General features: G+C 32.9%; 2 protein-coding genes and 1 long non-coding RNA gene across 5 annotated transcripts in view; 2 read left to right on the top strand and 1 right to left on the bottom strand.

The window, feature by feature from the left end:
* Nucleotides 1-14,325, bottom strand: part of LOC130654281 (phosphorylase b kinase regulatory subunit alpha, liver isoform-like) — a 45,867-nt gene that overhangs the window by 12,342 nt on the left and 19,200 nt on the right. For all 3 annotated transcript variants that reach the window (XM_057456835.1, XM_057456834.1, XM_057456833.1), the window contains exons 13-18: nt 12,530-12,625; nt 12,351-12,458; nt 9,640-9,718; nt 9,314-9,448; nt 9,206-9,236; nt 8,557-8,635 (exon numbers count right to left, since the gene is read on the bottom strand). In XM_057456835.1, the coding sequence (XP_057312818.1) occupies nt 8,557-8,635; nt 9,206-9,236; nt 9,314-9,448; nt 9,640-9,718; nt 12,351-12,458; nt 12,530-12,625 (528 nt within the window). The remainder of the gene's footprint in view (nt 1-8,556; nt 8,636-9,205; nt 9,237-9,313; nt 9,449-9,639; nt 9,719-12,350; nt 12,459-12,529; nt 12,626-14,325) is intronic.
* LOC130654304 (uncharacterized) lies at nt 124-1,846 on the top strand. Its single transcript, XR_008984390.1, has 2 exons — nt 124-263; nt 1,661-1,846. It is a non-coding gene; the product is annotated as an uncharacterized LOC130654304 (long non-coding RNA).
* LOC130654300 (uncharacterized) lies at nt 2,071-4,155 on the top strand. Its single transcript, XM_057456857.1, has 3 exons — nt 2,071-2,210; nt 2,902-3,054; nt 3,230-4,155. Exons 2-3 carry the CDS (start codon nt 2,988-2,990, stop codon nt 3,592-3,594), a joined length of 432 nt encoding a protein of 143 aa, XP_057312840.1. The 5' UTR covers nt 2,071-2,210; nt 2,902-2,987; the 3' UTR covers nt 3,595-4,155.

Raw genomic sequence — 14,325 nt, 5'->3', positions numbered from 1 at the left:
TAAATTACAAAGCCTGCCGTGAGCAAAATTAGCTCGAAATATAAATGCCTTCTTGCTAACTTTAGCGTAGCGGGAAAAATCTATTTCACGCGTATGCAATAGCAATGTATTTAAAGTTTAAAAATGTTGATTTTGTTTTTTGAATGCGCAAAAAACTAGTACTCGTAAGGTTAATACGATCGAGGTAAAGTTTCTATCGCGAAATTAAATTCCCCGTAACTATTTTCGATCAAAAAATAAAATTAACAAAAAATTATTTTGTTGTACAACTTTTTATGTTTAATGGCGACGATATGTTCACTTTATTTTTTTACTTATTATTTTTTCTTCATTCTTTATTTTTGCTATTCATTGAGGCTAAGCAGACCTAAAGGTCGTTTGAATTTCTGAACAATTCCGAACCTAGCGGAAACATATAAGTAACACACACACACTCCGAACTTGTCAAAGTTCACTTGCTAATGTTCGTAAAAAAAATCGCGATATTAAGGGAAATAACTTTTGCGAATGGTCTTTTTAAAAATTTGTCGCGAGATATAACTTCAGCAACAGACGTAGTTGTTGATAAGTTTTTGTTTGAGGTCTGGGAAGAGTGTGTGAAGTTACCATTAAAAATACCAGCAATGATTAAAAACCACGTGACTTTTAGTCAAGTCGAAGAGTTAATTAAATTTACTGCGCGACATAAGAATCTAACGAAGAAATTACGGAGTAAAAATCGCGAATAGCCTATTTTACCATATTTCGCGGGACTTAACTTTCGTGATCTTGACTAATCTTAAAAGTAAGTAATAATTTTTGCTGACGTAATTCGCGATACTTCAGATCTTTTTAAAATTAATAATGCAGTATTATTATTATTAGTGTTATAAAACGATGAATACTGGTTATTTTTCTAAAAGAAATGTGTCGCTAGCAAACCATCAAATCACTCCCAGATGTAGAAGAATCCACGTCATGTTAAGCATACATTGCGTGCAAATATAAATAAAATAAAGTCGCATTGTAACACAAAATTATTACTTAAAAATAATCTTTACGAATATAGTTCAATACTAAACTGCTCTTAAGAATAATGCTACATAATTTATTGTGTTTTGCGCGTGTGATTGTGCTGACAGAAAATAATTACAAAGCAAACTAATTTTTTTTTCGAACACGATTCGAAAACTTCAGGGAATTAATTTTGTTTTTTTGAAAAAAAATTGAAAAAATTTCTTGTCAATATTTACACCGTTTTTCAAGAACTCTTCTGACGTAGAAGACGTAAATAGACGAAGCTGAAATTTATAAGCTTTAGGTTGATGTTAATCAGAAGGAAAAAAAAAATTAAAGAGAAGCAATAAAAGCAATTTTCACAATTAATCTTCGCAAAAATCTTTAAAACTAATTTTGTAATGTAGTAGTGTCAATGATTTTCTATAAAAAAAAGAGAACTTATTTTCGCGATAAAAATTCGCAAAAATTAATTGCTGTAGTTCCAGTAACAGTAGCAGACTGCTGGCATTTTAATACACTGAAATTCTTCTTTTTTAGGCCTAGCCTCTTATTGAAAAAGAGACGGGAGTTGAACAGCAGAAAAAAGTTTTTTTGCTTGTGTACTTAGTTAGGAGGACGGCAGTGACGTATATATACGTCACTGTCGAGCGATAGAGTTTAGAATAAACAATACAGCTATTACAGCTATTCAGATTCACATATTACGCTGAAGTGTAATATCAATATCTTTAAATTATTTTGAGCAATTCTAACGCCTTTTTTTTTAAATATTAACCATGAAATCTTTTCTTTGCAAAACAAATAAATAATAGATATCTATTACTTTAATTTTTATTCATCTCTGTTTTTAACACGATTTTTCTAAACAAAAACTGGCTTTTTATTTTGGATGTCATTATATTTTTAAACGAATTAAGAACATTCTATGCTTAACGAAGCATTTTCTTAATCTAAAATAATATCGATAAAACAAAGCAGATATTTTCATCTCATATTTGACTCATATACGACTTTCGTTTCATTGCACACTAAATTAACTGAAAAAGAAAAGAAATTAAGAAATACAAAAGGCAGCTTTTACTTTCAAAAATATAAACCCATTTTGTTTGCCAACATGGTTAATAGGACTTATTGTATTTACGATAGCTTTTTGAACGTCTAAAATTTGCTAATTTTCGCCAAAGTGTATTTTTTACGCTGCAAAAAACTTGGTAAGATATATTCAACTTGATTTTATGTTTTTTACACGTTATCTTAAGAACGTCGTTATTCATACGGTAAGTTCTACCGATGGTGATGAATATTTTTTGTTTTAAAAGTAATAGTTGTTGTAAGTTTTGGCGAAAACATACGTATACTGGTTAAACGAACAAAATAATATTTCAACCTAATTGTTTCTAGACTCACATTATTTTGTTCTTATAATCTATGATAGGATTCAAGCGAAGTACGTTCTTAATATAGTCTTATTTTTTGGCCAAACCCTGGCCACAACGTTCTTATAAAACAGTGTACGCTGCATTTTTTGTTTCGCTTAGTGCTTTGAATGCAAACCTCAAAATACAGAGACTAAAAAAATAGTTAAAGAAAAAGTATTGATGGAGTGACGTTATGACGAGTCAAAACACAAAAATATTTTTGACGTGAATAATTTAACAGAGAAGCATTAGTCAACAACCAACTTTCACAATTTTGAAGAACTGATCGAACAGCGTCATAATAAGTCATTCAACTTCTTAACGTTTGCATTCAAGTTAATTAATTAAAACCCAAACTCCGTTCCAAACCTCTCGATTGTAGGATAAGAATCAAATAATGAATAATGTATAGAAATAAATAATTGAAAAATGAAGAAAAAAATCGAAGCAAAAATCTGCTGCACGCTTATTTTATTTCTTTTAGTAATCTGGATGTTGATGGTTCAGTAGATATAACTCAAGAGAAAAAGAATTAAAAAGTGAGTTATCACAAAGACAGAAGACGCCAACATGAATAAATACGTTAACCTTTCAGCACTAAGTTTGTTCATCCTTGCTGTGTACTTCGTCTCACCAGGTAAAAAAAATCATCTTAATTTCATTATTTGATACGACAATCAAGAAACTAGATATTAAAGCTAAAAATGATAAAATCAACATCAGGACATAGTTATAAAAAACAGGATTAATATTTCTATCCATTTATTATTTTTTTATTTTTGGTTTATTTAAATAAATTCTCTCGCTCATAGGTTACGCTGCCACTGCTAAAATGGAGTGTTATACTTCGTATAATGGTACGGAAGCCGGTAACAAGTTCAAGGTTTGTTCAATGGCAAATTATTCGTGCGCTACAACGATGACGTACAAGAATGACACCTTATCCAGTGTAATGAGATCGTGCACTGGTGTAGATAGTGACTGTCCAAAAGATAAGGCAGTCGATTGTAAAACAGAAGGTGATACAACGACATGCAATGCATGTTGTGGCACAAGTAAATGCAACACAAAGATGGATTTAAAGAATGATGTAACCTCCGGTGGAGTGCAACTTGCTGGTATTTATGCAGTAATGCTCTCCTTATGCTATCTACCAATCACTTTCCTCTTGTACTAATCACGGATTTGTATTTATGTATATATGATTGAGTTTGGTGGTGACAAAAACAAGCACTGTCAAGAAATGTTGACGACAGACAATGGAAAAGTTTTTTTTTTAAATTGTCATTTATTTGTAAATTTTATGAGATAATGTGTACTGTATATAAAAACGTAGGTTATTCATCTCAATGTATCATTCTTTAACTTTTTCAAAAAAAAAAAAAATACGTCACGCCCTCTACAAACAGTTTAGCTCCATTGGTTGATCTGATAGAGAGAGAGACGTGACTGTAATTCAATAAAGAAAAAACTCTTCAAAAAATTAAAAGCCAGAAAAAAATTTCATTCAATTCATCTGATTAATTTTTAATTTCATTGAAACAACTTAGATTATGTGTTGACTCGAAAAAGCCAGAAGGTCACGATTGTAAGCCTAGGCACATTAGTATTTGCAAATTTTTTTCGCACACCAGTTTGAAACTTAAAATATAAATAAATATGTAAAATAAGTTAGAATTTTATGTATGATTAATTTGTAATTACGAAATATATTAGGAATGATTCCTTCATTCAGTAAGTGATATAAAAATCTTTCCCAACAAAATTACAGATGAAGATGAAAACAGATGTGTTATAAAGGCAAATATAGTTACATTTGTATCTCTGATGAGCGGAGCATAAAAGTTGGAATTTCCGGACCTTGATGAATCTAAGATAATAAATACTATTTTATAAACTAGCTACTATTTTAGATCCAGTGAAATAAATCAATTAAAGCTTTTTTTTTAGCCTGACTGATTCTTATTTTGTTCTTAATAGTAAGCCTGAATTTAGCCTTATTTTTTTATTTGTGGAACTTCTCCTAAGTTTAAGTATTTATATGAAAAGATGGCTGTTTATGCCGCTAGATGGTCCTCTGCAATTGTATTCATAATAATCGGGTCAGAGAAAAGAAACGATCACAAAGTAGCTTGTCTCAGTAGCTTGAGAAAGGATTGCCAGAGAATTTAGCTACATTCTGGATTGTTCTTATTTTATAGCACAATTCAGACTGAAGTTGTTCTTATTTTTAAAAACAATGATTTAAGCCCAAATTCGGCAAAACTTGTTCTTATACAATGCGTGCATTCACGTTAACGATTTTGAAATTGGTTATGCTGCATAAATTATGCAACGATTTCGAGGTTTGATTATGCTGCATAAATTATGCTATCACAAAATCGCCGATTGTTATCCTTATGAAGTTTTGAGATAAGTAAGGATAAAGATTTATATCTTGGCAACATAAAGAGTCATAGAAGAAAATGGAATACATTAAAAATTTTCTCAGAGGCATTCGCCAACCCATCACATGCCCTAATTTTTTGTCGACCAATTCGTAACTTTTCACACAGTTAAAAAATGAGAACCGCATTTTATGTTATGATACAGCCTTCGTTCGATAGAACATTAAATTAAAATTAAATATCAGAGGATTTCGTAAAAAGTAAGCACAACAAAGATCGAACAAGCATTTTCGACGCAATTATTGACTTATTTCTGATGGAATTTGCAGAGTTCCTCATCGAGACAACATGTTGGCCACCTTTTAACATGTTGGGACAATTTGTCATACCCTATACAAAGATTGACATGTTGACAAATGTACCAACATATTCACTCATTATCTTTTTTCAACATAGCCAGAAGAAAGCTGCCGCATCTCTTTAATAATAGCCGTATTTTGTTTGTCTCTGCGCGGACCTGGGTCAGCCCTTGCAGAGTGGTCAGTCTGAACATTAGATTTCTTGCCACAGATAAATATTTTCACTCTTAAGTTTTCAATTTTGTGTATCCGAAAACAGATATAGCCACCGCCAGCATTTTCTCAAGAATGGTTAAATCTATCAGAAAGATTTCTATCAAGATGGAAATACCCTAAGTGTTTGGGAGCAATTAATAGTAAGCATACATGCAAATTAGACCTCATTCTCATCTTTCCATAGTTCTGTTCATTTATGGACTTGATTACGAATATATTTATACAGGTATAGGCAGCGATAGCCCTATGAACGATTTGAGTGTGTGGAATAATTCTGATTCGAGAAAAAAGATTGAAGATGATGAGTTGGGGATTCCCAACTTGGGGATTTCCAACTTGGGGATACAACATGCGCGTGGGTCCTGCATAACTTTCCACGAAAAAAAAAAAAAAACAGTGAAAATGTTCACTCCACCCGGTTTAATCGATTATATCGATGGAAGTGGTAATCAGTCCAGTCCAGTCGGGTTTTTTCTACAGCGATTTAACAAGTATGGAGGGAAATGCGGAAATGGTTCGAGAAACCTTTGCTGACTATTATTGGGTTGGGAAACAATTATTTTTAGTTATTATATACTACAAGTTTCAGAAAATACTCTATACTCTATAAAGCATCAAAGTTTATGATTCTTGCTGTACTTCGTAGTATTAAGGTGAACAGCTTGAGAATAAGGGAATCGATGATAATTTCCTCCAGAGAAGCCAACGCTGCTACCAAACTCTTGCATTTTTAAATCGAAGATAATGTTATTTTTATGCCAATAAGACGTCACCTTGTGGGGTGGTCTCAATCAAAAGGCATCTCGGACATTTGGGCTTATCTATAACATCAATACACTTTGCAATCAACTTTTGGTGTTCTCCATTTAGATTTACGCGTCTTTTTTTTACCTTGTTTTTACACATTAGAATGCGACAACAGAAATGAATTATCTATCTCGTCCCTTTCCTTATCGTTTCCCTCAACAAATATCGATGACTCTGATTTTAAATTCGATATGCTCTCTGTAGTTTTCTTGATTTGGTGAACTACATCTTCGTACACTCCATCTGCGCTTTGCCCACTCTTGGTTTTGTTTTCTTTAGCAAAATGTCTACTGTACTGCGTCCTTGGGGATTTTCACTTGGCCTTGATGGTGTCAAAATTTTGATCTTTTTTTGAATAGCTTTGATCTAATATATCTAAGCCCTTACATAAATCAATAAGCACCTCGACAACATTCTCGTCACATTTTTGGTTTTCTATAGGAATAGCAAAGGGGTGCACACTTAAGGGTTAAATCGAGTTTTGATATTGGTTTTAAGACTGTGAAACTACGAGTTAAATTTTGTCCTCTTGAAGTATGACCGGCTGAAGGTGTTTCAAGATGTGTCGCATATATAGCAAGATTTTGTCAGGAATAGTTTTTTGGATACTTTTTTATTTGAATAATAAACAGATAATTGGTAGTATTTTTAAAGATACTTTTCTTGATGAGCTGATACTGTACAAATTCTAAAGTTTGCCAAAGCTACTCAACAGATGTTATTGTGACTCGTGCAATTTTTTTAATAAACGATGGTAGCTACGGTCACCAAATTAATTCGTCAAACAATGTCCTATTTGTAGAATAAAAGTATGTGTTTGAGTTTCTTAACATTTTTCTCTGTAGTTTAACTGATTTGGATCCAAACATCACATTATACTCGATACCTTTTTTGAATGAAGATTTTAATAGCTTGGATAAAAACTTTATCTGCATTTTCCCTATGTAGCTAATGTTTCAAATACCAATTCAACCTTTATCAAAAGTTTACACACAAATCCAATCACAATACAGAACAAAATGAAACGTTTCAGCTTCTTTACTTTTAGCTAAGCAACAGAACGTAGGATTGGTAGCGATTTATGTTCTTTGATATTCATTTATTCACAAAATGCATCAGATACGATATCTTGAAACATATTACGAAGAAAATATTATAACAGTTCTTTATTAATTTTTTTGATTTAAGAGACCTTTTTTAATACCGCTGATCTGCTGCCGACGCTGTATTACAGGGCAAGTTGCTAGCTGTTTTTTATGGGTTGTCCTCTAAATATCGAAAAGATAAGGGGTCAGGGTGGCACACTTTTGACGTATCTACGCCGTGACGTTAGACGACCACGAGTAACAGATTCACGGCAATTATAATTATTAAAACGAAAATTTCGTCCGCCTGTGACAGGCAAAATCGATGATATTACAATTTTTTTTAAACATCCTCTATAAATATGTTCCGAGATTTTAATTGACTAGAACAAATCACTTGACATAAAATAAAGCGGTTTGATCAGCAGGGATTTGTTTTGTATGCTAATTTAAATTAGCCATGACGGGTTTTGAAACCACAGGAAATATAATTGCTTTGTTATAAAGAATTAATATACGGACAATGTCACGGGTAATTAAACATTGATGTCGTCGATTTCGTTACAAACGTTTTATTTGCAGTCTTAAATGAAATTAACAAGCTTTTGTGAAAAAATTTAAGTAGTCACCTGTATTAATAGGCTAAATGCGTCTGTGACACGGAAAGGGTTTTTTCCTTATTTACCTTTGGGGTTGCCGAAAAAGCTGTCTTATTTGTTAACCTTTCTGACTAAACGGCGCGACGTCAATAACACTAAATTTAACGTCAATAGGTTAATTAAAATTAATGAAGCCTTTAAAATGCAGTTAAAATTTGGAGGCCAAATAACTTGGAAACGAGGTGGTGACGTCTGTCATTTTTCACTGCGTGGTTAACTAAGGACGACCTGGGACAAAAATGGGAACAATTTCTTTTCAGACGTGTTGATGACTTTAAACCCCTATATCCCTGTAACTATTCGTCAAAAGTAAATGACACTATATATTTTCTTGATCAGCGTTTCAAACCTGTATGAAATACTACGGACATTGCAGAAGGTGCATATTTTCGATGTTGGTTACTGGACCTACGTACAAGCCAAAGCAAAAATTTGCGCTGCTGACGTTATCAAAATACCTAAAGCTTCTTGTCTTTTCCATTGTTCTCCTACCTACCTTCCACGGGCCATATCGACTAGTACTATAAGAATCTGCTTTAGACCAGCTTTAAAACATTACGCATATTCTTCTAAAATACAAATTTCATTGGTTCTTTTTCTGGATTTTTTTATCCCACATTACTTACCTGCGGTGCAAAGGTTAAAATGTTGCCAGCAGCACGATATAAGCTTCCTATTTCGATCACACCAATGCTTGATCTTGGCCTAATGAATACATAAAAAAATTTAAAGTGATATGTTAAAAAGATACACATATTAAGATGTGCAAAGTGTAGATTTATGGTTACCTGGAGAGGAATTCAAATTTTACATTTATATTATCTTATAGACAATTCAATTTGCTTTTATATCAAATAAATAATTTTGTAAAAAAATAGAGAAATTTTGAAAAATAATGAATATATTGAATTTGTGACTGGACCATTACTGCATCCTGAATAAGTTTTGGAAAAAAAATTGTCTGGTTTCTCTATATAAACCATGAAGAACTCAATAATGTGGGACATCATCAGCCTGCCTCTGCAACTCGCAATATACGCTTGTCACCAATATTATATTGCATGAGTGCAGATTTTTTTAACAGAACTCTTAGATAAAAAAGTTGCTTTTACTTCTTCGATTTTAACTCCTGTTACGCCTCAATGCGAGCAAAACTTTAAAAAAAAATGCAAATGAAATCTCATTAAACATTTTCTATTAGCATTCTGTGGTTCAAGTGACACATTCATTCCAATATTTTGGTATAAAACTAAGGAATAAAATTTAAATACTTACCTTCCGGTCAAACCAAGGTTTTTATTTTTACCTGAAAAACAAAACGCAACAAAAAGGAATGCGCAACCATTATCAGTTTGAACGGGATTAGAAGGTACAGAAACTAACCTAGCCTTCCATAAATCCAGCTCAAACACCTAGCAGGTAAAATTCGTATGGGAGATGCTTCGTCAGCAGTTTGTGATACAATTCCGTTCTCGGCTAGCAGTTCCTTGATTTCTTCATCTTCAGCTATGAGCGCAACTATGACCAAAGTGTTAACACGGTTAAAATAAAACCTTTGAAACCTTTGAAACGTGTTTGGTGACTTGGAGCACAGAAATTTTGCGCACGTTTTTTCTGAGCATTTTTTATTTATTTTTAGTTAGCGTTTTAGTAGAATAGTAAAACAAAAAAAATATATAACACGAAGGAATTTTTTCACTTCGAAATACCTTGTACAACCAGTTCAGGCTTGGGAGCTGTCACGTATCTTTTATTCAATGGATCCAATTCACCGACAGCGATGTAACCCTTAAAAACAAATCAAAACTATTTCTTATGAAATCTTTGGAAGGGTTATTGTAACCACACCTATTTTTTAAGAACAATTTTATAAGAACAATGAGGTTGGAAATGCTTTGAAAATTAAGAATAAAATAAGAGCAATGGTAAGAAGGAAATCACACTAGCTATTTTTCTCTTTTTTCAGAAAAAAATGGCAAACATTTGGGAAATATGCTTCAAGACAAAATTTTGTTCAATTGTTGCGAATTTTAAAACATGGAACTGATCAAAAGAAATTTGAAATGCGGTATAAAAAAATATGAGCTGGCTGAACATGTGAAAAATAAAAAAATCCAACACTGGTTCTAATAAAAATGTTGTGCCCCATTGTGGAAACAAAAACATTTTTCTGCAATCAATTAATCAGGAACAGGATTTAAAAGATTGAAAAGAACAGGTTTGTTGTTACTATATAAGCCACGAATTAAATTCAATAATTATTTCCAGTCCAATTCCATAGTAACAAGAAACCTACTTAAATTTAAAATGAAACCTTCTGTTTCTTAGCAACAAATACAAATTGACGTGGGAGTGACCTTCATGATGATTCACAAAAACAAAATTGTAGTAATTTTATAATCGAAACGTTTTTAGGTTTCGAAAGTTAATTGATTTCATTGGTTTTCAAGTAAACTGTAGGCTGATTTCCATAAGGGGAATTGGGCGGCGAATATGCTGGTGAAATGTATATGAGCATGCGCAGTGTTATTTGTTTTCATTTTGCTTCAAAGAATTCGCTTTGTTTTTTCGCAGCGAAATATTTGGCTATAAGCTTTTAATCAGAACGTAGTCATCAGTGTTTAATCTTAAAAGAACTCATTGCTGAAAAGAATTTAACATATCTGTTTTGTTTTTAATACATAAAAGAGCATCGCAGAAATCAACGCAGCGAATTTCCCGTCGAATTCACAATACCGTCCATGGAAAATTCGCCTAAGACAGACAAAATACTTACTTATTTTCTATCAGTTTTACAATAAAAGAAAATATAAAGAAGATACTGATAGAAAAAATTAAGCATCATTATATTGTTATATCAACTTTTAATTCACAATGTTAAAGGAAATTGTTACATATTTACATCACTTAAAATTTAATAACAGTGTACGAACGACTTGCGTAATTACGTTAATTACAACCTGCCAGCTGAATCCTACTTAGTTTCCAAACCCTCGCTTAAACTAATTAGCGGTCTAATTAACAGCCTCAGTAAGCGTTTGTGCCCGTCCCAATCATACATAGAACATCCCACTCCACGCGAAATGCGGTGAAGAAAAGTGGGTTGCTATGGTGATGCAAATAATGTACACAATAAATCATAAGCGGCACAGCAGTGAATGTAGATTAAGCAGGTAATTAAGTTCGTTCCAGGTGACACTTTATCCCGCCTTCCTCCGCACGCTACAGTTTTTAGAAACTCAGTGTTTAAGACTTCTTATGTTGTGATTTTTTTTTTCATTCGTTTATTCATTCATCAAGAAATTTTCTTCTTCTATTTTCTCTTAAGATTTGTTTTCATTGTCTTTGCCTTGTTTCTAATTTTTTTCTTTTTTTCTTATTTCTTCCTTTCTTTTTTTATTTATTTAATTTTTAATTTTGTGTAGCATTTCGTCCCCACACCTTCCATCTCCACTTGGACAATTCAATGCTCTCCAAACAGATATGAATTTCTATTTTATGAAGTGAGTCACGCAAGCTTTTCACGCTGACATCTGAACTCCATTATTACTGATGAACAATTTCATGCAATTGCGTTTTTAGGGTTGGAACAAGAACCATGATCGTCTTGCTAATTGTCACAAAAAAAACATTAAAAACGATTTTTGGTTTTTCTCATGTTCACAATGGTGATAATAAAATACTGCACATGATATTAGCTTAGTAAGTGGCTATTACATAAGCCAGAATGGTTACGACAGAAGATTAGTAACACATAAAGTACATTTTTACCACTTCTTTCAACAACCAGAAACAACTCATTACCACAAACAATCATAAAAAAACAGTCGTGTCGAAACATATGGCAGCTTTCATTCGTGCTGGTAGATACATGAGAAACCGTGGTGTAGACTAACGAAGCATTTCATATTGCATAGCATACCCGTCTATTGCTGTCTATGTTATAACAAAAAAACTCTAAAACGATGACTTTGAAGTTTTCGGTTTTATCGTGCACATTAAGGAATTATAAAGAGCAACACATAAAATTTTTTAAAACGATCATCACCGATTCGAAGGATAGTAAAACGATATTGGAACTAATTAAGAGCGGATATTATGAAGGATTTCACTAATTATCGAAGCTACGTTGCAAGATGTCTCGATGTATACATAATTAAACCACAAGTACTCTGTTTTTATGCACAAAAAATAATTCTTATTTTTTGAATTTTATTGCTGTAAATGGAGAATGCACGATTATCATGCACATTGGAGCGAGTATAAAACTATCCCTACTAAAAACCTTTGCAAATACTAGTGCTAATAATAATTCATTTTGTGTATCCCTCATTGCCTGAATCCAACACTAATACCCTGTCCACCCATACACTGCTACGACACTGACCATCACATCACTGGTGCAAGCATGAATACTTACATCATGTAGTAAACGTCCTAAGATATACAATGACTGTGTCCACATATGAGGGATATGATCCCCACATACTCTGGGTTGTGAGTGTGGCCTCTCCCGTTCAGCATCAATCTATTGCATAAAACAAAAAAATTCAAGCATGTGAAGAAAATTCATCGGAGAACAACCATATAGCTACTCACTTTATCTTTTTGCACGTAAAATAACTCTGGCAACAACAGCACATCATCTTCACTTGGAATTACAAGTCGTTCAACTAGTGCTTTGTATTCCTTCACCTAGACAAAAAGACAAAAGCAAATATATAACAAAAAAGGTGTAACAATGACATACCCTGTCAATTTTTTTAACAGAAAGCAAACGAAATACGGGAAGAAATTATGTTTTTATTAATTGGTGTTACAACAAGGTCGAAATACTGACATGCCGTCTATTAGCCATAACTTTTGATCACTCAACTTAAAGAAATCAAGACAAAGGTGCATATGGAAGAGAATTATTTGCAGTATTCTAGTTCGCCTTGCATCGCTGATGTAGCAGGTGGCAATCTGTCGACAAAAAAAGGCTTAACAGGAAAAATTTGTAAGCAGAGCATGGTGTCAACCAAAATGTCATTTACTTCACTGAGCATGTGAACAACTGTGGCCGTTTCGACACAAATTCAAATGTCCAGAATTTTCTTCAAATTTTTTATTAGCAAGCAGTTTATATATGAGCATACAAAAATAAAACGCCTGGCAACATATTTCAGCCTGGAGTAGCTGAATTTTAAGATAAACGACTTCAAAATGTTGGCAATACTCTCTTGACCTAATCAATTGTGGTCATTTTTTTCTGACTCTTTCCTGGCTTTTTGTCAAACTTGTAACGCTCCCTGACCTTACGTGACTGAGTTGACACAAAGCATCTACGCACATGTTTTTATTCGCCGCTATTCATTCAAAACCAGAATAAGAAAAAACTTCAATCGGTTGGTTAAAAAAGATGAAAAAGTTTGCAGTTTACAATCTTTTTTAGATCCATAAGCGCTGCGCATGCGCTATTTTGACATAATTTGAAATTTATCAACACTTAGAACCTTCCTGATTGCGAAATGAATTGGCTTTAATATATTATTCTCATTATATCTCTGAAAAAACGTAATTACATACGTTAAATATGAGAGCAAATTATATTGAAATATATATTGGAATACTGAACTGAAAACTGAAGCAATAGCGACAACACGAACAAAAACACCGGAGCTGTTCTGAGCAACATAAACTTGTGACCACCAGCGATATTTCATAGAGAGGATATCTCAAAGGGAAGCAGTTAAACTATCCGGATCGAGGTGCAAAAAATAATTACGTAAGAGAGTGCAAAAAAAGGCACTCCTATTTTTTTCGTATCATGAACAACAAGTACTGCTATGGATATATGTTTGTAAGTTAGTTTCATATACGTCACGAAAATATCCGACATTTTCCGCTTTAGTTACACAAGATAAACCCTCCCCTGTATACGGAAATTTTTAACGACATGCTAATCGCCATAACTAGAAATGCGTTGGCCACCAAGATACATCCCTGTGGTGGAATGTTTAAACAGACTCAAAGTTTATTAGTAGGAGACATCCGGAGAGTCTTCTTCAAGCAGCAACATACTACTTTGCCAGTTTTACTTCACCAAAAAACTTGAAATAGCTTTGGATAGAAAAAGACTTGGTCTGCCTTAATTTTGAAAACTCTTTCTTTAAAATTTCATTGGGCCAGACAAGAGTTTTGATATTTTAACTTCTGTTACATTTCATCGCTGGCTGCAGGGCATTTTCGCCATTCTTTAAATTAATACCAAAAAATCAAAAAAATGTCCCAACCACAAGTCTTACAAACCGCATAACTGGACCGTTTATCTTGTCTGCTTAAAAATCACGATGCTTTTTTGATGCCATGTAACAAATTTCACGGAATTCAAGCAAAAACAATCAGCCAACCAA

This window comes from Hydractinia symbiolongicarpus, chromosome 8 (genome assembly GCF_029227915.1).
Source record: "Hydractinia symbiolongicarpus strain clone_291-10 chromosome 8, HSymV2.1, whole genome shotgun sequence".
NCBI classification, from domain to species: Eukaryota; Metazoa; Cnidaria; class Hydrozoa; order Anthoathecata; family Hydractiniidae; genus Hydractinia; species Hydractinia symbiolongicarpus.
This window is presented reverse-complemented; position numbering and strand designations above follow the sequence as displayed.

Excerpts from the sequence above, each read along its gene's own strand:
- LOC130654300 (XM_057456857.1), top strand. The coding sequence starts at position 2,988 with ATGAATAAATACGTTAACCTTTCAGCACTAAGTTTGTTCATCCTTGCT. Across the intron at positions 3,055-3,229 it reads TGTGTACTTCGTCTCACCAG|GTTACGCTGCCACTGCTAAA; the intron begins GTAAAAAAAATC and ends TCTCGCTCATAG.